Genomic DNA, 24,023 nt, shown 5'->3' on the forward strand with positions numbered 1-24,023 from the left:
GATCCTTGCAGCCGCTTACGAAAAAACACTTGCGACATCCTTTTACCAACATCTCCTGGGATACTACTCGACTACTCTTTCCAACAGGTATCTTACTTTCATCTCTCTGCTTTCGCTTTCGATTCGGAATTTCTTTATATTTTTAAACCATCAATTAAACACGTTTGCAATTTTCTCTGCTTAATCAAGAAGCTTTACGCGAGATTCTAATCGTTACACGCGTCTCTTGGATGTTTCGAATTATTCTAAACGTAGTTTCTCGTGAAAATCTTTGAAATTTTTTTATTTCTCTTTGAAAACGTTAGGGATCGAAGAACCTGTTGCCCAGACAGGAGGAAATATTAGAAATGAATTATCAGAGGGCAGTATTATGATAAAGAATTATTATCGAGCGTGCTATATCGCGGCAACTATTACGAAATAAAAGAAGGGTGTCCTGTGAACGTTGAATGGAAGCATCGTACCGTTTTCGAAATTCCCTCGGACGAGAGTTATCGTTCTGTCAACGACAGCTTGAGTGGCTGTCCGTGTTCGTCAAGCGGATCCGAGCTGTCGATTCGACCGACGAAATTGTCCCTCTGTGTCCCGGCCGTAGGCAAACATAATCGACCATCGATTCTGTGGCCGGGCTTGTTTTTACGTTGATCAGAGTGTATTCTTGATGCTCGATCAATCACACTCGCCGCAGATTCAAGTTTGATCGCGTTTAATTAATTTTTTCTCTCATCGACACGTCCGTCCAATCTCTTTGGTCCATCGTCCAATTGGTCTTCTTCAACTTTTGCCTCCTAATTCTTGAATCTGAACAGAAAGGGTGATCAGGAACGCTTAATTTTGTAGCAGGTTGTTACGATCCATAACTCGCACAGTTTAATAACAAAGAACGGACTTTCGAACAGCAGTCGCTTCCTTTTGTTAATATTACAATGAAAAGAGAAACAATCGTTCTCAAATGAATACGTAAAACGCACTCTAACGGCGAGATAACTTAATCAGAAATGTCCCGTCACAAAGAATTAAATACCTCCTGTTTTAAAGCACTCGAGAGGAGATTCGAAAGTGAGCAACGGTGCATATATTATGAAAATGTTGCTTGAATGAGTGCTGATGAAGCATCGATTGAAAATTCCCCCGAGATAATATCCGAAGAAAATTTCATTAACCAATCTCGCGACCAGTTTTATCCCCCGGGGAAAACGACTATGTAGAAAAAGGGTCTTTCTGGCGGAGCACCGGTTGAATATAAACGATTCTTTATATTTCCTTTAGAAAACGAACGATCCTGAATTTCATCACTGTTTAACGAGCGGCAATCGTTCAGTTTTCACGCGCGTAATCAACACCCGAAGCCGTCGGGAACACTTTTAAAGCTTCTCGCAGCGGAGATACGCTATCGCGCGTTCGCCTCGTGTCGTTAACGGACAGATAGATTCGCGAAACTACCCCTGAAAATCCGGTCCTTCCTCCTCGAAGGAATCCGGATATCCCTTCGCGTCGTTTAAAAGACGTTACTTCGCGATGATAGTTTATCTAATCGATCGGTGAATTTTTCTGTTTCAGAAAGCATCATGTCGTCGCTACGAATCGTCCTGTTACTGGCCGTGCTGATGGTGGCACTGATCGACTGGTCGACGGCTCTTCCGGCTGTCGACAAGGAGAGACTTTTAAACGAGGTAGACGTAAGTAACCATAAGGCCGGTTACCCTCTTTCCACGAAAGGGAACGCGTGAAATAAATCGCGACACTCGAGCGACGACAAACGCGGCTCGTTACTCCGGTGTCCCCGATTTTCTACCCCGAGAACGCTGCGATGCGAGTCTTGAACTCGTTTTCCCTGGAAATACGAAGAAGGGCAATGTTTCTATTCAGCAGAATGCTTTCCCCTTTTAACATAAGCTTTTACCATCGGATGGAAAGAAGGCGGTGTAAAATGGCGAGTACTTTTGTTGAATTTCGAATCGATGGAAACCGCTTTTGACGGTTCAAAACCGCGACAGATTTTACCGGATTCGAAATTAATTTCCCCGGCGATTAATTAGTCTGTTTGCGAACGGTGGTCGAGCAATCAATTGAGTGGCAGTTTAAAAGGATCTGTTCGATTTCGTCGCGACGATTTCGATATCTATCTTGTTTCATTGGACGCATTTGCGTCACGCCATCGGGAATTTCATTTTTTATTCTTTTCATTTTTCCTACCTTCGGCGAAAGACGGGAAAATACGTCGAGTAAACGCGATTCGTATTACCGTCACGCGTCCTGAAACAAAATGGAATACAGTTTGGCCAGGAGAACTTGTCTCTTTTTTAATACGGACCTCTCGCATTGCGATGCCACTCGTTCTCGAGACCCTTTCCTTTTCGCTGTTGCCAGCTCGTCCCTTAAAAAATATATTGGAAGACAACGTGCCGTGACGAAGGGGAGAGCCTCCCTTCCGACCTGCATCATTCGAACAGTCTAAACGGAATTTTAAGAAGCCTTCAAATTTATTTCCTTCATTCCGTGTGAATTTTTCCTTTACGACTTGTGAACTTGAATTTTCAAGGGTATCGAAATACAGAGGGGTAACCTTGTCGTTACTCTTCTTTCGATGAAAGTTTCAGGCTGGGAGAGCTCGAGTGGTAATATGATTTTCCTAACCCCCGGTATTCGCGTAACTTGTACACTTACCCCGGGGGTTAAGTGCGTATTTGCGAGCCTGTTTGCCGTACAAACACGATAATGCAGTGTGGAAAACGAAACGAGGAGCTTTGGAAAGGTTTAAAGCGGACGGGGTTGAAAAGATGTCCGGAAACCTGTTGCTCGACCCCTGTTCCTCGACCGTTTGCTACGCCGATTCAATTTATTCTCCGCTTCTTCGCCCGATAAACACTTCGATTTTCACCCCCAAAGTTGCGGAAACAAATTTAGATTAACGAAACCGTCGTTTAGAATGAAATAGTTTCAACGGCATAGGGGCACATCGACTGACCCGCTAGTTTACACGAGTCTAATTAGTAAATGTGATCACTTCGACCAAGAGTACGTGAGCTGAGGCGCAACCAATCAGATCGCGTTATTCTCTGAGGGGACTTCTTGCGATCGGTGGACAATACTTGGTTTCTTTTTAAAAAATTCATTTTTGTTTGAATAATTTATCACGCCAGGGGTCTGGTAATGCGGAGCAAAGTTATTCGAAGGCAATGAAAAATGAATTTGGACCAAAGCAGATATTATCAGGGGTGGGGAAATAAATTTGGGGCGTGACAGTTTTGCTGGAAGAGGCAGGCTCTCTCGAGCCGTTGATTAATTTTCTAAACGGGACAGTGGGGAATTCCTCGGTTAACGTTATCGCGGCGTAGAGGGTCGAGAGCACACGCGACACTAACCGAGCAATTAACGTTGCCCCTAATAATCCATAGATATGGGTTTAATCGTGCGCGTTCTCGACGCGATCAAAGACAAAGCACTTGAGCCTGCCTGTGCACCCGATCATCTCGGTATAGTTTCACGCCGCTGTACTCGACATTCTGATACGGCCAATATTCTAGGAAATTCAGTTGCACACAGGTGAACAGCTTTCTATTATATTAGAAACGCGAACGATTAGCAATCACGAAAATGTTGACCGGCTCAGAGTAGAGGCACAGGTGGAAGAGGTAATTTATCTCGTATGGAACACATGCTAATTAGATGCACCTTCTTCCTAATTAAAGCGTAACGATGCACCGTGTAAAGGTAGGAACGTTTCATTAAATGCGCCATCAGCTTTCTCGCGTTTATTAGTTGCGCGAATGAACGTACCTTTTATAAGGGTAACGTATACTAAAAAGTAAGAAGTGCAATATAATGGCGGACCATGGAGAGAGCCACAATTCTAATTCAACACCGTACTTCATATAATATTATTTTACTTATTGTATTATATATTTTATACTTTCTTAGGAAGGTTAATAACTGTGTATACGTTCCCCTTTGCGAGAGATAAAAATAAAAATTAAATTGTTTCCATGGCGGACCATGGAGAGAGCCACAATTCTAATTCAACACCGTACTTCATGTAATATTATTTTACTTATTATATTATATATATTATATTTTCTTAGGAAGGTTGATAACTGTGTATACGTTCCCCTATGTGAGAGATAGAAATAAAAATTAAATTGTCTCTTTGGCGGACCATGGAGAGAGCCACAATTCAACACCGTGCTTCATATCATTTTATTTATTATATTATATATTTTATATTTTCTTAGGGAGGTTAATAACCGTGTATACATTACCCTATGCGAGAAATAGAAATAAAAATTAGGATAATTAAGAAATAGATCCCTTAATTTGTATTTCTATTTTTCGTATAGGATAATGTATTCACAGTATGGACCTTCTTCCTAAAGAAGTATAAAATATAAGATAATAAGTAAAATAATATGAAGCACGGAGTTAAATTAGAATCGTGGCTCTCTCCATGGTCCGCCATAGAAACAATTAAGAAACAGAGCCCTTGACATCCTCGTGTGCCACTTAGGACACGCAAACTTCCTATCTATCGCGACGAGTTAACACGGATTTGCTTCCCAACTTAACGGATTAAAATCAGCCTAGATCGTTTTAATAACGCGAGGATCACGTTCAACCTTCCTAGATAAATCCCTGTCTCTCGCGAGGAACGAATGACTGCCGGATGAGGCGTTTCGATCGAGCGAGCAATCGGTATTTTTATTTAAAATTGAATTTCCAAAGATTAAAGCTACGACAAAGAGATACCCCGTCACAGAAGAAGAGATATTCTATCTCGCTAATTACGCGTCGGAGAAGGAAGAACGTTCGCGTGTCAAACGTTTCCAGATAATCGACCGCCTCTTAAGAATTTACTGCATCGTTCTCGGAGGATATCGTTTCAAAGTGGCGTCGAATTGAATTTTTCCCTTTGCGAGGGACACCAACAAACGAGCGTCTTTTCCAATGGATTACAAAGCAAATTGCGTTATCCAACTATACGTTGCTTTCTTTATTTCTTTTACAAGTGTCTCGTTGCTCGATTGCAATTGTTTCCTACACCGGATAACGTTTGCCTTTAAATCGGGCACAGGAAAACAGGTAGCCATTTATCTCCGCAGAAATATCGTCCTTTGGTTGTGTCCTTATAGAAATAATTACAATCGGTCCTGTGAAAATTAGTCGCGGTTCCTAGGATCAAGACAATTCGCGAATTAGTTAATTAGCGTTAATTTGTCCGAATATCCTTATAGAATTGATTACAATCGTTCCTGTGAAAACTAGTCGCGGTTCCTAGGATCAAGTTAAAAGATTCGCGAATTAGTTAATTAGCGTTAATTTGCCCGAATATCCTTATAGAATTAATTACAATCGTTTCTGTGAAAACTAGTCGCGGTTCTCAGGATCAAGACGATTCGCGAATTAGTTAATTAGCGTTAATTTCCCCGAATTTCCTTGAACGCAAATGCAGCTAGAACGTCCGCGTTCCCGTTTAGTTTTGTTGCGTGTAAGGTATTCAGAAATCCAAAGGTTTGAATTGCAAATAAGGTAGCTGCAACAAGCGGGTACGTTCGTTTGAGCATTTAAACGACTCGCGGAGTTGTTGGTAACAGGGCATTAGCATACATATGTCGCGGAGAAAATGGCTCGATATCGAGGAATATAAGAAAAAATTGCTATCGGTAAAGATTTATACGAGAGAGGAAGAACACACCTTGCGTAAGAGATTCGAATCCACGTGTTTGCGTATTCATCCCTTCTTCGATTGCCCACGCGGAATGGAATTCTGTTCGCTTATCGGAGAAATATTAGGCCTTTCGAATTACAACCATTACGTAAATGAAAAAAAGCGAAACCGCAAACGAGGAAACGCGCAATTTCCTCTTTCAACGAAATTGCAATCCCGCTTAACGGACGTTGTCCAAATTAATTGATCAAAACTAAAATAGCCGCGCTTCCTACACTGCTTTCATCTCGAGCTTTCCGACAGGAATTTCATGTGTGCGGTTTCGTGTTGATAAATTAAATCGATCGACAGAGGGATGTTCGACGAGATAAGGGGTAGCATATTAAAAATCGGTCGCCGTCGTAACGACTGATCCGACAGATTACTCGCGCAAAAGCCTGCAAAAGATTTTGCAATGTTCGCCACCGGTAGACGAGCCACGATTAAAGAACGGCGAACGTTGCCTCGTTCCTCGGAAGGCCGATAAATTTGCGGCTGATCCGATAATCGATAACTCGGCGACGGCAATCCGATTTCACTTAGCGTCCGGTTGTCCGTCGCTGAAACCTTCTGATTCGACACGACGACTTTATAAGCGTCAACGTTAGACTCGTTAGTTTAACGCGGTAGAGTGACGTTTCTCGGACTTGTTTTTCAAAAAGAAACAGTAGAGCTTCGTCGCGAACGGTGCGCGAATTTTTTTCCAACAATTTCCCCAAGCTTTTCTCGATAATACGACAGAATCGCGTTAGGCGTTCGCGCGTTACAGACATTAACGTCGTTTCGGCCCGCAGCTCGCTTAATCGAAGAATAAAAATTCGATAGAAGAAGAACGACGACAATATAATGGAATTTCGATTATAATTCGTGCTGGTTGCTCGAACGACCGATAAAACCTAAGGTTCGTCGCGCGTAAAACCGGACCCTCGACCTTTTTATTCGATAATAAAATATACCGAACGTTTGAGTTATCTTTAACGCGTTAAATAAACCTTGTTACACTTTCGTAAATTATAACAAAACGCGACCTACGTGTAGAAGAGTATTTACATAATCCCGGATTAATTATATCCTTACGTTTTAGAGGAGTTACAGCAGGTTTAAGCCGTTCACCGTAGAAGACGAGATAACTCGTCCTTTGAGGGATCAACAAGTTACCACACTGTGATAACGTTACATCATGGAAATTTCAATTTTCCGGTGTGCTTTTAGTAGAAAGAAAGTGTTCGTTTCTATTACGAAAACGAGCGACTTCGCGTTCTAATTCCTGAAAAAATAAGAAATATAATACATGCGTTTCTTCCTCCTCGGTTGGCGGACCATGGAGAGAGGCCCAAAACGGCGAGCCATAGAGAAGACCTTAATTCAAATTTAATTCTGTACTTCGTATCATTTTACGCGTTATATCATATTTTCTACTTTTCACGGAAAAGGATCAATAGTTGTATACGTTACACTGTATACGGATTGGTCAGTGTTTTTCGTTAATAATTCAAAAACGAAGCTTCAAACAACATTTTGCCAAAGGAAAATGTTATTCAAAATCACCCAGCTACCACCCTTTCAAGGGACCAACGGTAGTTCTGGAAAACACTGTATAATATCTAGTTTAACCCTTTAACTGCGGGTGTGGTTTATGAACCACAAACTAAAATTATAGCCAGAGGCGGTTGTGGTATATAAAGAACATATTAATTTATGCTAATGTCAAATAAAATAAAAATAAAATAAATAGAATAAAAAGAATCTTTCAAAATAGAATATCACTTCAGTAATATAATTTAAAATTAGAGCGATCGGCTGTGCTAAAAGTATCCGCGGTTAAAGGGTTAAAAGGAGGAAGATAACTGGTACAATATGTGTTTCAAATGTACGATTTGTTTCTCGCTAACGGCGGTGAAAATTGTTTGCTTCAGCTGGTGGACGACGACGGAAGCATCGAGACTGCTCTGATCAATTACCTGTTCACGAAGCAGATCGTGAAACGACTTCGAGATCAACTGGACATCGGGGATCTGCAGCGAAAGCGTAGCTACTGGAAACAGTGCGCCTTCAACGCGGTCTCTTGCTTCGGCAAATAGAACTCCTACCCTCGTTCGACCCCGAGAATCGCCACCGTGTCCTTCATTCTCCGTTTATCTGTCCCGGCTCTCTTCCTTCCTCGAAACTTTTAAACCCCTGACCGGCACACCTTCTAATTCTAATTCTCCTCCGTTTCTCACCGATTCAACGACCACTTGGCGCAACATTTCGAACTACCTCGACATAAATGTCGTGGATAATTGCATACTGTTTCCTATAGAAATGTTAATGGTAAAGTTTGATAATCCTCTGTTCCGAGTTTCGATCTTGAAATTATCTGTAATTCGCATAATCGAGGACGTAGAATTTCCTTCCGAGAAAATCGGAACGGATGTAAGTTAGCAACGAGGCTGTTTCCGCGTTCCGATAAATCATCGGCAACGTTTCTAAAAGAGAAAATAGTAGATTAGCGACACACCGGTGTCGAGACGAAGCAGCATCTTTGCGAGATACGGTTCGCACTTCGTTTTTTGTCTCTCCTTGTAAATGGACTTTCTGATCGTTTGTTATTCGACAACGGAGCGCGACGTTGCACCCTTGTAAAATCGACATTTACGTTCGCGAACACGGTGGCTGTAATTCATGGAGAAACTTCAATAAACTTTATTTCCGGTTGTATGCAATCGCTTGGATGTAAAAAGGAAACGCGATCGAACGAACGATGCTTTCCCTTTAATCTTAGCGAAACAACCGAGGAGCAATTACAATGATTTAGCTTACATCGAGTACGTTCGAACGTATGTACAATTTTCCTTCTGTTTCTTCACGATTGAATTTCATACGAAGCGAGGGAGACGTTTCTCGGGAGACGCCGTGTCGGGTCACCTGCGACAGAAAAGCGATACAATCAACGTTTGACAGAGATAAATACAGGGAAGGTAAGTGGATGCGAATAAGTTGAGAGGAAGGTCGAATCCTAGCGGAGCCAGAAACTCGCGTTTACAACGATTATGCAATCGACGGAATTTTCCTTCGTTCGCGATTGAAGTCGCTTCTAGGGCATCGCAGACGACGAAGGGAAACAGCGCCTGCCTCTATGCATCAAACATTACGCTCGCGCGACATATTTCAAGTCAGGCCAGTTTCAAAATCGTCCCGGACCTTTAAGTTTCTCCTCCTGGCTCCTAGTTGCTATTCCTCGTCAGAATTTCCGACCAGGTAAAATAAAACTTATAAACTAACCGAGAGATTACCCGACGACGAGCTTATCGATGCAAACAGGGACAGGAACAATAATCCGGGATCAATTCCACCGCGTGTCCTTCCGTCGATTGCAACTCCGAAGACGAAGCGGATGCCTCCAGCCAAGAGAAACTCACGTGCCTCGCCGTCTTCGGTATGCCGTCGTGTTGCTGAAAAGAATAAGGAACCGATGTGTATACACAGGATATAGGAAGCGTCACGAATGTGGGATTAAAGCGTTCGGCGTTTGCACGCGGATTGCGAGAGGAAATCGGCGCCTACGATTAACGGGGCTGACACAACTTCCTGACGCCGGAAGCCGGTTAATGCCGGGGCTGACACGCGGTAATGGTGTCGGTGTTAACCAACTTTAATTCCGTTATCGACGCCCTGCTCCTCTCTGTTCGATCGATTTAAAACACCTCCATTAACGCCACCCTCGAAAACCCTCCTCTCCTTTTCTCTCTTACTCTTTTGTTCGATAACGATTAGTATAAAACGTTTTGAAATATTTTGTTGGATAGTATTTTAAAATTATCGTCGTATCTTGACTCTACGTACTTGAACAGCAGACGAGGAGATCTCGTTGCAAGGATGAACCACGTACATAGCCATGGATCGTTCCTCGTCTTTCAGCACTTTAGCTCCGAGACTGATTATCGATGAAGGAAAATATAATCAATAAAGTTTTAAGGGACGCAGGGCTGATTCGCGACTCGTTTTAACGACGGTCTCTAAAAGATATAAGCGAGTCGTCTTCTTTAAATCCGCCTCGAGGGAGGAGCTCGTGTTCCATTTTCTTACTACGTTACACGTCGCAACCCCTTTCGTTCCTTTTCCCTCGAGTATTACTCACGACTGGACTATCCCGCTTCTTTCGAGATTCCCGTACCACCCACGAGTAATTGAGAAACGTCGCTACTCGAGTTGAATTAGATATCGCGTTGATCGAACCGCGAGTCTCTTCGGTTTAGGATTAAAAGGATACGTTTTCAGTAACTTCCGAGCGTCCTTTCTCTTCCTTTTCTTGAAATTCTGCGACAAACTAACTGAAACACCTTTCAAAATGGTCTTGGATTTCTGAAAATGATTTATTTTTGCATTATCCTACGTACTTTTATTTGAACAAGAACATTGATATTTTAAATAAAACAGAAGTTACCAGTTCGTGGTTCGTGAGACCGCGTATCGGTTTCGCGTCCGATGGCAAACCTTTCTCCGGTTTCCGACCTTCGATCCAATTCAACGGAGTTCCAGTCGCCGAATATTCTATATACTATAAAAGCAATAAATTTATCAGAAGCAGAGTTAATATAATCGTGCGCTGGAAGGGAAGAAAAACGACGCGATCGTACATCCTTGTCTATGAACGCATAGAACTCTGCGCGTTCCTCGTCCTCTTCGAAAGAAACGTTCTTTTCCTCTTCACCGATCGGTTCTTTTTTTATTCTTTTACTAGAATTTGATTTTACACTTCCAGGAATGTTTTCTGTCTCTTTACTCGATGAAGGAATAGGGGACATTTCTAGATCGTTATCTCGTTTCGGAGACGTCAACTCCAATTTCAACTTGTTATCAGTTTCCGGCGTATCCCTAGAAAAATAACAAGCATTTTCATTCTTCTTTTTCTATTCGAATGTTAACGTGCCACGAAGAAGACGTACTTAAAATCCGAAGACAAAAGAAGGGTATAGTCTATCGAATGGGAACTGGTTTCGAAAAGATGTCGCAACTCCTTCAACGTGGTAGCGCTGGACCAATCTTTATCGCGACGAATATTAGTAACCCTTGGAAACCTTATGCTAATACCGTCCGCAGTATGGACCCCTTGGTTCGTAAACTCTGCTCCGGTGATTTCCCACACCGGTTGCTTCTTAGGGTCTTTTGCAACAAAGTCTGGTATCATTTGTTTGTTAGCTCGCAGCCAGGAGGGTACTTTATTCGGATCTTTGCCTATTTTGATCATGTCCAATTCGTCCTGTAGCATAGTTAAAGTCGCGTCATCGTGTCCTGTGTGTACCTGAAGAAAAACAACGTTCAGGTGTAAGCATAAGCTAATTGCTTTATCATTTGAAAATGCGAGAATCTTTACTTTGGTCACTGTCACCCAGTTACCCCGTTCCTCGTCGTAGCAACCCATTAGGAAAACGGACATCATGCCACCTATGAACAGAAAATGGTATTAGCGTAAGCAAATTCAAAAGACACCTTTCTAAGCATTCTCTTCCTTTTGTTTAATTTTAAATAAAAAGAAATTATGCACACCTCTGTTTCCTGTACCATACCACGCACCAAGCACAACAAGATCTGCGGTATCGGCCATTGCGCCGTCAAACAAGTAGTCCTTTTTTACCTTTAGCCAGTGCCTCTTGCCCGGCTCGTATTTACTCTGCAATAGTTGTTGAACATAAAATGAAAATGCAATGGTAAGGCAGCGTTTGTCACGAGAAACCGAGGCGTTGCGACACTTACGGTGATGTCCTTCAAGACCAATCCTTCTAGGCCCAGTTTAAACACTTTGGCGATCATTTTCGCCAAGTCTTGAGGATGCTAAAATTGTATAAGTACATAATTAGACAGTGTTTCAAGATTAGAACACATTTTCATGCTTACATGAACCTCCTGGACCTCGGAAAGCATAATTCTGTTAGGTATCTCGGTCATTCTCTCTTTTAAAATTCTTCTTCGCTCCATCATAGTTCTGTAAGGAATAAAGAATGATAAAATCTATTCAACAATTCATTAATAAACGAGAGGAATAGCCTACTTGTGCAACAAAACATCGCCGTTGTAATAAATACAATCGAACACGAACAGGCAAACGGTGGCGTCTTTGAACTCGGCTTTCTGGAAAGTGGCATAGTTGAAAATGAAACTGAATATAAGGAATTTATGAAACATCGTACTAACTTTATGAATCCCTAAACTACCAAATGGAAGCGGCTGTCCAGTCTTCGTGTCGATCATCAATACCTCCGAGTCCAGGATCAGATCATCGCCGTCTGGAAAAGCTTTTGGAATATAATCCTTGAAGAGATTCACCTGAAATGTAGAAAAAGTTATACAAAGCCGAAGTGATGGTAACACAGTTTACCATGGATCATGAAACGTTATACCATCTACCTGCAGCTCACCGGTAGATGCTGCTAGTGGTATCAGGCGTGCCTTTTTTTAACATCAAATGAAACAAGATGAGATGATAATTATTTTGCAATAACAGTGATCTCTCTTACTAATGCGCCAATTAAAACTGCCAGACATGTATGTATAATTATCACAATATTCTTTGCAATTTGTTACCTTGTGAGCAAGAACAGGTTTCAGAGACCTGCTGAAGTATCGAAACTCGTTGCCCTTCTTGTGCACCTGGACTCGTTCTCCATCGTATTTCACTTCGGACAGCATCCCATTGGAGCATTTCTTCATCGCCATTTCCACGGATTTGCAAGCTTCAGCCTGTTCAATTTGAAGACAAAATGTACAAACGTTTCTACGATACCGACCAACGATACTAAACTCGATAGAAAACTCACCAGCATCGGTAAAACCGGAGTCATCAAGGAAAGAGTAACTTTGTTCCCTTTGGAAGATTCAGGAGACACGAAGGACGCTTTTCCATGTTTCGTGGAGCCCGAAGAACCAGAAGTAAATCGCTCGACGACGCTATCCAAGTCCCTGGATACTTGGAAGGCTTCATAGGCGCGTTCATGAATCGCTGACAAACTGAATTTAAGGAAATATGTGTACTCGAGTTAGAATCTGGAAATTCACTAAGTAGCTTACATGTGCTTCGGACCAGCATTTATCCTCAGATCATGTTTGATCAGTCTGATGATCATCTTCAAGTCGTTCGCGGTGCACCTAAAAATTGGTGAAACAATTTTGAAGATAAGGGAAACATTTAGAGATGGAAACGAACAAAAGCAGTTTACCTTGAAACGATCGACCTAAAATGATTAATCTGCTCCTCCTCTCTGGTCAGAAACGACAGCTTCTCTAGAAACCCATCCACCTAAACAAATGAGGACACTTGGATAACAATGATCGTCTGAGACAATTAAAACCCTTAGTAAGGCTGAAGAATTTTTAATCCTCCAAGTTGCCCCTTTATTTATACCAGCATCATTAGCACCAGAGAAGAATTGAAGAAAATATTCCTGAAGAAAATAAGCAGTCTCTTTTTCCCTCGAGAAAAACATTTGTTTTTGCAGCGCGGCAAATTGTAAAAATAATGCCAGTGCGAGATCTCTTTATACCCTAAGAATTAATCAGTTTGATTACCAGAAGATCCAGATACATATCCTCGCGTGAAAAAAGCATCCTCCTTAAACATCGTACCTTTACGAGGAATTAATATCCCCGAGTCGGTCTTTACCTCTTGGATCGTGAGCGAGCTTTTCCGAGCCGGTTGAACGGAGACGCTTTTCTCGAAGAAAACTCGAACAGTTTCGGCGACGTCGCCCTGCTCCAGGTGCTCCGACATATCGTCCTCGTCCTGGACCAAGATACGAGCGAATAGTTTCACCAGCTGCTTGCTCTGCAGGTTGTACACTCTCTTCGCCACACCGGGAAGCAGCATTCTGCACCAGAGCTTCGCGTCGCTCTTGAAACCATCTACGAAAGAAGATAGAATTCTGAGTTGGAAGGAAGAGAAAAGAAAAATGGTTGTTTCGTAATGAGAGTTTTAATTGGCGAATCTATCGGTGAAAGGAAAGGAATGCGGTACGAAGGGTCGTCGCGACGGCGAAATCGAACGGCGTCCGATAGAATATCCGCGATCAGCGTCCGGTTATCGTGCGCAGTTATCGTCTCGTAACTTTCCACTCTGGTGCGTTGCATTTCAATGCGACGAGACGCTTTTCGTCGTTCGGTCACTTCGTTTCGTTCCCTTTTTCCCTTCGAACCGCGTCGCGCCGCGTCTCGTCGCGTCTCTACGATTTCCATTCGACGGATTAACCCGACTAGAGCGAAGCGGATGCGGATCTAGTCTGAATTAACAAGATCGAATAAATGTAACAGAGTTCTGGGGCCATTCCGACGGCGACCTGCTTAGCATCGGCCAGGACTAGACGGACGATCGGTAAAATTGCCAGCAAATAAACAACGGGCTGGTTATCGCTCGGTCGACTTAACTTGTCGCAATACATATTTACTTCCGCCGTCGAGCTTATCGGTTTCGCGGGTGTACCTTGCCTCTTTCCACGCGCTCGCTCGGCACGATCCGAAAAATACTTGGCAAATCTTTTGTTCATTTTTTGCCGGCAACTGAAAGATTAGCCGAGGGGAAACGGGCACGCTTCTCGGGTGAGTAAGCAAAAAATTATGAACGAGATACAAGGATGAGTGCAATGAACGAGAATCGAGTTATGTAAAATACGCGAGAAAGATTCGTACTTTACGGAGATCTATCTCGATAAGGGCAGATAAGATTTTCTTCTCCTTCAAAGATTAACCGATTCGAGCCCGTCGGATAAGCCGAGCGTACATATTAAATTAGAAACGAGCGAGATTTATCGCGTTTTCTTAACGTCGCATAGCGCGCCAGTCTAGAAATAATTTCGAAGAATATCGCGATCAAATTTAAGCTTCTCTAGAAAAAGTAGAGACGATATTGATATTATGTAAGAATAATTTGAAAACAAAATTGATACTCCCTCTGTCCCATAATAATAGTAGCAAAAGAAAATAAATATAGAACGCAACATTTATTATTAAAAAACTAATTTTTATTTTCGGGATTTTTCAATAATTTCGTTACTGCATTTTAAACTTGTAGGTAGATCCCTTGGCTGCGAAGCTTTGCTTGAAAACTCTCTTTTTTTCATCTTACCTTTACAATGGGTTGATATTCAGAGATAAAACAATTGATATCGATCAGCGGATGAAATTAAAAAACTAGTTATGATTCATAATAATTAAGTTAACCAAAAAATTGAAAGTTGTGTCAAAACAAATGGCAGCAGAATTTGCTACTATTATTATGGGACAGAGGGAGTATAATTTTTACTTATTATATATTATAAAATTGAGTGCACAACTGATAAGTACGAATAACAAAGTAGTAGATAGAAATTGAAATTTTCGCGCGCAAACGTTCGCGCCCACGTGACTGGGCCATACTCCTATGCGCATACAAGGCCCCTTTTACCGCACTCTCATTCGCCCCCGTGGACGATGACGCGGTAGGGCGGGACCGTGTACGCGTGCGTTCAAATTAAACGCTCCACTTACAATTAGCACAAGTAGAATTGAAAAGATTATTAATCAATTGTGCGTTTCACCGAATCTCGAGTGTATAATTTCCGATAAGCAAAAATTCCAATGTAACTCCCCCTCGTCGCGAATTTCGTAAGCGAAACGTACCGATTGAATTTTGTAGCAATTCTCTTGTCACTGAAATTAATTAGAGAGATCCAACGCGACACCGACCGAGTCCCTGACCCCTGCTCCCTTCGCTCTTATCACCGAAAATAAGTGGCTTATAAAAATACGAAATTATCGGAGTGTTTACATTGCGCTGGTCGTTGGTGTGCGCGAGCAACGATGCATATTACCTTGTCGGAGATGTAAGAGGATTCTGTCGCGTAACGATTTATCTCCTCGACGACTTTACGTCTCACCTACAGCGTCCGAGTGTCGTCCGTTCGCTGGAGGACGATCGCGAAGCAAGCGTATCGCTCGCGATTTCATCGAACAGCAAGCGTCGATTGGCCGAGTGGGGCACACACCTCTTCGGAGGTGTCGGGAGGTTATCGCGGAGGCTCGTGGCTCGACGAGGATAATCGATTTATCTTCTTTATCCTTCGCGGCACGTACACACGTACGTTTTCTTTCGGGTTTCTTTTTTGCACGGGCAACTTGTTGCGTCTCTTGGGAGTGGAAATAAAAAAGCTGGTAGGCGTTGCTTACCCTTGCGATGGAAACTTTGTCAAAATTGAGAATTTTCAAGTAGAAGGATCGCTGTTAAGCTTGCTCGCCGAGAAAGGGCAACAACCTTTCACCGTGGGAGATTAAGAAAGTGAAAGCGAGGCAAAAGCTTTTCCTTTTTTTTCTTTTTTGCTTTGTTTCGTGAGTGGGAGGAAACCGTTCCCAGGGGCAAGATCGCGGACCCCTTTACCGACGGTACGTGAGCAGTCCTAAGCGGTGTTACCAAAGGGAAGTTAAGGAAAAATTTTCAAAATAATCCACAAAATATGAAAACTATTACTGGAGCAAAAGGAGAGTACAGGGGGACGAGAGGAGAGCCACACCTCAAGAGAGATGGAAGAGTAGAGGTCGTTGAGGACCAAAAGCAGACAGAAGAAATCGAAAAAATTTAAAAGGTGGAGGGATATAGACTATGAGCGTGGTGAAAGCTCTTCTTCTTTTTTTTTTTGTTAAATTTTGCAATGAGGTCGGGAGACAGGGAGGGTGTGCCCCAACCTCCAGGACTCCCGTAATTTGTCCCTGCGGGCAAATACTCGCTTCCCAACTAATAAAAATTATCTTGGCGTTACCGCCATGAATGTAATAATTGGAAGGTTTGAGTGAGGAGCAGGAAAATTTTGAAAAAACCCGCTAACAAAATGATCAGAGTAGGAAATTTAGGAAGATAAGTTGAAAGAGCACTGGGGGCACTAGATGGTAAGGAAAGAGGAAGCGCTCAAGGCGAACAAGAAGTGAAAAGATAGAGTTATAGGGTGGGAAAAGGATATGCAGGTTGAAAAGGCACATTTTCCTCTGACGTAATAAATTGAACTAGAGGATTTGAATGCTCATTGGCAGAGTAGTTGGAGCGAAGATGAGCTACGTAGTCCTTGATTAAAGATACTTTTGCAATGTCATGAAACGAGGCTGTGGGAAATCGTTTGAGGTTTATTCAGAATAGTTTTCAAAATTTTGTTCTGAACTTTCTGAATAGTAGTTTTGCAATATTTGGGGCAGATTGGCCAGCAAATTTGAGAACCGTAGGTCAAGACTGAGGCTCAAGGCAAAAGCTATTCTCCCTATCCCTTTTAACTAACCCTCGGATGGCGGACCATGGAGAGAGCCACAATTCTAATTTAATTTCGTACTCTACTATCGTTTTCGAAATTTCACGACGCTGTTCAAGGGTTAAAATACGAAGAACCGCAATGGGTATAGGATAGGCAGATACGCGTATAGATTACTCGCGCATCCTATTTGGAGCGCAAAGAGTTGATGCTCTTTTCCGGGACAGAATGACTCATCGAAGCATGACTGGCTGTTATGCGTGAAAACAAACGTGTTAGCACTTTCTAGAAGCGACGTTAGATTCTCCATAATCGACCTGTATCGTTTCACACTTTGTTGAAACGTTGCGTCAGGTCGATTAACAAATCGAGCTAGTCCACCGCGATTGGCTGGTAAAGCTTCTGACGAGAGGCACGGATAGTTCTGTATGTACTGACAATCACGTCCGACTTTGATCTCTTGTTCCACTTGCACAGTAGAAACGGCCGTGGCTAGCCACGGCGCACCGCGGCGATCTATCGAAAAATTTCTTTATTTCGCTCGGCTAACGCTTTGAAATCGCGCGAATTAACCCCTTCTAAGATTAGAAATTTCAACTGGGGCAATTGAATCAAGGAAGCTTATCCTATTTCTTATCTCGACGCGAAAAGAAAAAAAAAGAAGAGAAACAAACGATAAAATGCAAACCTGTTTCTTTTTCGAGCATCTTAACGATAACGCGAGAGATTAACGATAGATGATCGCATCTCGAGAGGAAGAGGAAAATCGGTAGGTTTCGGTAGGCGGTGCGAAGGCGTTCTAGGAGGAAAGTCTGTCGCAAGCGATCGGCAAGTCGACTTGACGGTCGATAACACTGGCGGAGACGGGATTTGACCTCTCGCACACGCGTGTTACACCGAAAAGCACCGTCACGTTCGTCGCCGTCCCCTCCGAACATACGGAGAAGGAGAACGTTTCGCGATAACGCGTCCACCAGATACGACGGAATCTCTCGTTAGACGAAAAAAAACCTGCGGCCAATTGAATCTCTTTTTGCTCTGTTTCCGGCCAACCGTGCCGTACTCTTGTTTCGCGACAACGCGGACTGATAACGAACGCGTCGCGTTCGCCTAGTTCCATGCTTTTGCAACGATCTCGTGTCGATGAAACTCGGCATGAACGAACCAGCCAGCGAACGAAGGCAGGCTGTTGGCAAAAATGGAGGTGACTTCATACGCGGTAATTAATGATCGATCGAGCGAAGGAAACGCGGGAACGATAGGAGAGAGGTCACCGATGATACCGCGACTCGTACAAAGTGTAGTTTCCGCGGACGTACGATAACGCGGATTCGCTTCAATGAGATTTTCCACGGCTCGCCATGGAAAGCAGAGAGGGGCAGAGACGAAACAAAAATGCACAATCGGTCGAACAAATTTCCATACACCTAGATTGAAACGCAACGAAGCTCCGAGTTTGCGGGAAATTCTGAAACATGGTGATCGTTTCAAGGATCAACGATTCTCGTTAGAACGTAGTCGTTTTCAGTGGAATTAATTCTGGATACTTTCAAATTTTTACTTAAATTTCGCATTTATTCAAATTATTTAATATATAGTCATTTATATTTTGTATTCTAATCATTGCTTTCTAATCTTAGGGCCTCGCTTATATAAAAAAAATCAGTAAAATGATCATTTACAGTCATACTTTTAATATACAATAAAAATTACAATTTCAACGCATCAAAGGAGGTAGAAAAAAATTGATATTTCGTTGGATATCCTTTCATACTGTCATATCCTTCAAAAATGTTAAGTATCAATTTAGTATAGCAGAATATATATTTTCTGCACAAGTATGAAATATTTTTATTCAAAGTGTCCAGAATTAATTCCACCAGTGTAGATCATTCAATCTAATTTGCCCTGCGTTCCTATCTTCTATCATAGCCTCAAGGAAATAGAAAAGTAAACGATCCTTTTCTCGAATTACCCGGTTCACAACTTTTTCCTTCCACCAATTGAAATAACTCGTAAGCGCGACCGAACGAATCGCTATTGCCTCTTCAATGTTATTTTTCTGCGCGAAATTATCAGCGTGAATTAATCGTCGCTTTAGATTCAATTACGAAAACGTGAGACGACGGACACCGGTGACCCCGACGATGCTCGCCAACGTGTTAATGAAATTCGGAATACTCTTTCACGATTAAATTCGATTGTGCGGGACAGTGGACGAGTTGATAGCAAGCTAATCGCAAACCTTCTATGATGTTTAAACAAAAAAAAAGAAAAAAAAAATTGTAAATATCTGCTTGGATACAAAGTTATGAAAGCGGGCATGTTTCGATGCAAACTTACATCACTAGGTGGTCAAGAATTCATTTTTCTTTCTTTTTCTGCTGATTTTTCAAGGATATCAAGATCATCGATTTATTTTTAAACGGATCGACATATTTCTGTTAGCTTATTAAAAAAAAAAAAAAAACGAATTCAATGACGTAAGTACGTTGACCTTAGGGTGATCTTGAAGTAAAAATAAGCATGTTTCGGGAGAGAAATTAGAGGTCTTAGAGTTGCATGTTACAAACTCTGTCTTTATCGCGCAATTGCACTCTCGATCGGATCAGACTTCTCCAAGAAAAATACCGATGTCCCTAGTTCTTATTCACCTTTCTTCTCCGTAAGCCCCCTCCTCTTCTAACACACATATTATTTTCGTACTTGTATATCCTTATATAGAAACGATAACGCGCTATCGCCACCGACTCGATAAACGTTAGGTACAAATGTACCTACTTCCTCGAAGCAAAAATCGTCGATTATTTCACAGATCTGGTTAATCAGTCGGGCACGCTTTCTCCGTTAATCGATCGCGATAACGAGCGGCCGTCGATATATCTGGTGCGTTCGTCTCGCGATTTGTTCGAATTCGCGCGAGCATTCGTACGATCCGCGCACACTGTTTCCTCGGAAAATTCATTTTTCTCACGAGATAACGCGCGAAAATCGACGCTTCCTCTTTAATCTACGCTCGCATCACCGTTCGAAATAGACCAGCCGTGATTTTGACGCGCAAATCGGTAATCCTCATCGCGCGATACACGCTTCGTAGATCGCTCGCGTTGTTAAGGGGTTAGACCACTCTAGAGCAAGAAAAAACAGGCATGTTTTGGGAATTAAAAAAAAAAAATGATGGACTAAATAAAAATTCTGTAAGCATGCCTTTATTTTACAACTACCAAACTTTAAACATTAATTTTTGTATAGTGATTCAAGTGAAAATATAGGCTCTGCAGCATTTCTTCGATGACGTCTCTTTTTCTGGAGTTAAACGGCCGGACCGGCAGCTCTTGCAATTTTTAATATATTGATTTTTGCAAAAATGGCGTATTTTTTAAGAGAAAATGTAAAATTACAAGAAAAAATCGCCAGAAAATTATTTATAACAAAAAAATTTAGAGAATTAAACAATAGGAAAATTAAAGAATTTAGTTTTGAATATACTGTTAAATTTTCAAATCGATTGGTGATGATCTGTTTGATTTATAAGTCCGACCAAGTTTGAAAACTGCGGCTGAATTCGAAATTCGAGTACTTAGAGATTTTTCCCACCCACAATCTCTTGCCGTATCATTTTTAAGACGTTGAGGCACTTTTTAAGCAAAAGAAAAAATTTCTATTTTTACAAAATTCTAGAGTTGCCTAACCCCTTAACGAAGAAAGCCGATTCGCCGCGGGCTTTGCCTCGATCGTCGATCTATTTTCGCAGCTAGTTCGATCGGGTAGCGGGATCGGTATCTGGCAGTCTCATTGAAATATGAGGCGACATTTCGACGAGACGTATCGTAGAAGGTGACATCGAGACGGAGGGGTCAAAATCGTTCCGTCCCGGCGTCGGCTTCGAGAGTTTGGCAAGCCTGACGGTTGCGTAACCGCAGACCCTCGATCTCCGAGCACAGTTCTTCCCTCGTTTCTCCTTCGTTTTCTCGCAACCCTTAGCCGAGACCAAGTTACGTCACTGTAGCAGGTCAGCGACGCCTACACCCGATTCGTGTACACGCTTGTCTCAATGAAATTACTCGTAATTACTAAACAATATTTGTGAAACCGTTATCAAGTGTCTCATAGATAACACGTAAGCGAGCTATCGCGTAAATACGCTTAGTTTCGGCTACTCGCGGTCTTCTGATAATATTTTCGGCCTCCGCAAGAATCTATCCCACTTTTTCCTCCATTCTGCTCGAAAGATAAATTTTTCTTTCAATTTAAATCCAAGGAAACTGGCGTTTCTTATCTAAGACACTGGGACAGGGGAGGAGAACACCCTTGGATGAAAAGAGAACAGATGCACGGTTTCTCGAGGCTCGAATCGGTATCTTTTGTTTTCGAAGGAAAATATAAAAAATGATTACTCCTCTGACGTTTCGTTAATACAATTCGAAAGAAGAAAAAGAAAAGAGGGATGGATAAAGTGGGCAGGTGGGAGGAGCGAGTTAAAGAGACAAGAGGGATAGAGATGAAGCTAAGGAGGCAAGGAGCTGGTGGTGGTGGTTGCGAATTAAAAGAGGTAGGAGGCGAGTGAATCGCGATTAACGTTGTTACATCTATTGAGAAGGGGTAGGTGAGAGAGGAGAGAGGAAGGAGGAAGAGGTAAAGAATGGACGAGTCAAGTCTGGAGCCAAGCTGGCTGCACGAGAAGGGGCTCGACATCGCGTTTACAAATCGCCACTCTTTGGTGGGGACGCGGTTAAGCTTATAAGGCGGCAGAACACAGTAGACGGGACCAATAGTTGCAAAACGTTTGATTGTGTCGCGTGCAACAAAAATACTTCTGTCCGCGATTCAGTTTCGCAAGAAATCAGCTACGTCTCGAAACGAGACGAACCGAACCGAACCGAACCGAACTGAGGGATATTAATCTTCCGGGATCGACGTTCCTGATCGAGGGATAGTGATTCCGCATACGGTGGTGAACAATCGCATTGTAACGTTCGCGTTACAACCACGAAAGGAACCTGTTGATTTTTCGCCCGTTTCACGTGTCGTGTACCATCTCCTTCGATTTCGCCAAGGAAGAAGAATTCAGGACAAAGAGCGCGGTTTATCCATCACAGTGAGTATCTTTAACAGTCGAAGAGAATCTAACCGCGTGGTGCATCATCGCTTAGGTGAACAAAGTCCGTCAGGAAGATTCTAGATCCGAGGAGGCAGGTTTCGTTGCGTTACAAAGTTTCAATCGAGTCGCGTTTCGGCGAACGACTTCGGCGAACCACCCTTAGGATCGACAGGGTTCGATCAGGGTGAAGCATGGACAGAGTTACGATTCCGCGCTCGTCCGTGATCGTTGGGTTGAATTATTTCCTTCGTGCGAGAGCAACGAAGGGTGCTACTCGTTAGGTCGAGAGATAGCGAGAAAGAGGGGGTTGTTCGCTAGACGATCGTAGGCTCGTTCGGAAGCGGAAAGTTTCACGTCGATAGACGACGCGGAGAACACTGGGTCAAGTGTATATGACGCGGCAAAGGAATCAACGAACCGCAATTTGTGTCGTGTCAAGAAGTTAACTGCTCGCCGCGTGGTTTCTGCAAAAACAATATCGTGCCGCGAATTAAACGCCCGCTTGAGATCGGTAGTGTTCCTCCGGGATCTACGGCGAAAAAATAAAGGGAGAGAATTTTCTAAGAATGTCCCGTCGAATCGGGTGGTCGAACGGTGCGAAAGCGAGATCGGGTTTCGTCGTTGTCCCCCAGCCAGATAACCCCGTAAAAATCTTCCACTTACGAGCAGAGTCAGTCAGCCAGCGGTGGGAATCTGCACGGTCGATTGATTAATGGTCTCCTTGTATCCGATTCCGGTATCGTATTTGTTCGACCTCGACGAAAAGACGGGCAACGAGACGTTCGCGACGATCGCGAGCAGCAGGAATGGAAAAAGAAAGCGCGACGGGCGGAAGGGAGGTCGAGGGTGAGGGGAGAAAGGATAGAGAGGAGAATGGAAGAAAATAATTGAGAGGAAGGGACGGGGAAAGGGGGAAGAAAGAGAAAGAGAGAGAAAAGGGGAGGGTGGGGAGAGGAGACAAGTATGTTTACGCGGAAAGCGTAACCGATATCCCATTGATAGAATTGTTCCTACGCTTCTGTGTACGTTCTTTCTCTCGTAAAGACCGCCTCTTCCCTTTCACGATACCCTATTCACCAGCGGCTTTCCGATAAGGGATGAAAAACAAGTATCCCCTCCGCGAACGAAATTTTCGACCAGCCGCTCGACGGAATCGACGCGGATGAACGCGAGCGAGATTCGTTTGAGACAGGGGTGAGCAATTGTTTTACCTCGAGGACTACTTAGTTAATTTTTCTAAATTGTACCATAAAAATCAGTGTATCGACGTGGCCATTCTAGTCGGTCGCGTACAGGAAGCAAATCTCGGTTCAAGGCAGATTTTTCTGTCTTGGCGAGCCACAAAAAAACTCTTAGCTGAACGTAGCTTTGAAAGTTTCTTTCGGAAAATCGTCGAAACAACCCTGAATCGCTCATGATTCGTTGTCGAGAATCAAAAAGCGAAAGTATTCGCGTGAACGGGCACAGCTGGGTGGAATGAATTCCACAGCGTCACGGAATGAATTTTGGGGAGGATCGTTGTAAAAGAGAACACAGCGATGACAAATCGACCACTTTAGAGATCTTTTAGAATCGGGAAGAATAAAACTCCGATGCCTCAAGGCTCCGTTGAAAGTATCTCATGCGACGTGCGATTTAACGACAGCTCTACGAAAGCTCTGAACTCACCCCCTTCGGAACCTTTGGTCAACATCTTCCTGACGATAGCGGTCTTTTCGGTGTACGCGTCGACTTTGGCCAAATGGTCGCAGAGTCGTTGGAACTCGTGAAACGCGTCGTCCTTGCTCGAACCTCGCGATTCTTCCTCAGCCTTCGTCGAGCTGTTCGATTTCTGATCGACGGAGGAACTCGTCGGTTCCTCGCCCTTCGACTGCTTCGAATTTTTCTTAGGGGACGATGAATCGACCACTTTGCGTTTCTTCGAGCAAGTCGACTCGTTCGCCGCTGCTTTCGTCTTGGACGGACCTGAAAGAGAAACGAAAAC

General features: G+C 43.0%; 3 protein-coding genes across 5 annotated transcripts in view; 2 read left to right on the forward strand and 1 right to left on the reverse strand.

Moving 5' to 3' along the window:
* Nucleotides 1–8,401, forward strand: LOC114879446 (prohormone-1). Its single transcript, XM_029194365.2, has 3 exons — nt 1–87; nt 1,561–1,679; nt 7,618–8,401. Exons 2-3 carry the CDS (start codon nt 1,569–1,571, stop codon nt 7,780–7,782), a joined length of 276 nt encoding a protein of 91 aa, XP_029050198.1. The 5' UTR covers nt 1–87; nt 1,561–1,568; the 3' UTR covers nt 7,783–8,401.
* LOC114879442 (DNA ligase 3) overlaps nt 8,371–24,023 on the reverse strand; it is a 25,417-nt gene continuing 9,764 nt past the window's right edge. For both annotated transcript variants that reach the window (XM_029194359.2, XM_046287909.1), the window contains exons 3-21: nt 23,708–24,004; nt 13,341–13,579; nt 12,898–12,977; nt 12,749–12,826; nt 12,499–12,688; nt 12,266–12,421; nt 11,876–12,007; nt 11,733–11,812; nt 11,579–11,666; nt 11,438–11,515; nt 11,231–11,354; nt 11,058–11,128; nt 10,630–10,985; nt 10,321–10,558; nt 10,128–10,241; nt 9,954–10,045; nt 9,527–9,617; nt 8,966–9,135; nt 8,371–8,608 (exon numbers count right to left, since the gene is read on the reverse strand). In XM_029194359.2, coding sequence (XP_029050192.1) covers nt 8,989–9,135; nt 9,527–9,617; nt 9,954–10,045; nt 10,128–10,241; nt 10,321–10,558; nt 10,630–10,985; nt 11,058–11,128; nt 11,231–11,354; nt 11,438–11,515; nt 11,579–11,666; nt 11,733–11,812; nt 11,876–12,007; nt 12,266–12,421; nt 12,499–12,688; nt 12,749–12,826; nt 12,898–12,977; nt 13,341–13,579; nt 23,708–24,004 — 2,651 coding nt within the window. In that variant the 3' untranslated portion in view covers nt 8,371–8,608; nt 8,966–8,988. The remainder of the gene's footprint in view (nt 8,609–8,965; nt 9,136–9,526; nt 9,618–9,953; nt 10,046–10,127; nt 10,242–10,320; nt 10,559–10,629; nt 10,986–11,057; nt 11,129–11,230; nt 11,355–11,437; nt 11,516–11,578; nt 11,667–11,732; nt 11,813–11,875; nt 12,008–12,265; nt 12,422–12,498; nt 12,689–12,748; nt 12,827–12,897; nt 12,978–13,340; nt 13,580–23,707; nt 24,005–24,023) is intronic.
* LOC114879445 overlaps nt 21,565–24,023 on the forward strand; it is a 9,751-nt gene continuing 7,292 nt past the window's right edge. For both annotated transcript variants that reach the window (XM_046287911.1, XM_029194363.2), the window contains exon 1: nt 21,565–22,036. Coding sequence is in view for 1 of the 2 variants with exons in the window: in XM_029194363.2 (XP_029050196.1) it covers nt 22,036 (1 nt within the window). In the remaining variant the exon portion in view is untranslated. The remainder of the gene's footprint in view (nt 22,037–24,023) is intronic.

This window comes from Osmia bicornis, chromosome 11 (assembly GCF_907164935.1).
Source record: "Osmia bicornis bicornis chromosome 11, iOsmBic2.1, whole genome shotgun sequence".
Lineage (NCBI taxonomy): Eukaryota > Metazoa > Arthropoda > Insecta > Hymenoptera > Megachilidae > Osmia > Osmia bicornis.

Coding starts and splice junctions, on each gene's coding strand:
- LOC114879446 (XM_029194365.2), top strand. CDS start 1,569: ATGTCGTCGCTACGAATCGTCCTGTTACTGGCCGTGCTGATGGTGGCA. Junction 1,680..7,617: donor GACTTTTAAACGAGGTAGAC/GTAAGTAACCAT, acceptor TGTTTGCTTCAG/CTGGTGGACGACGACGGAAG.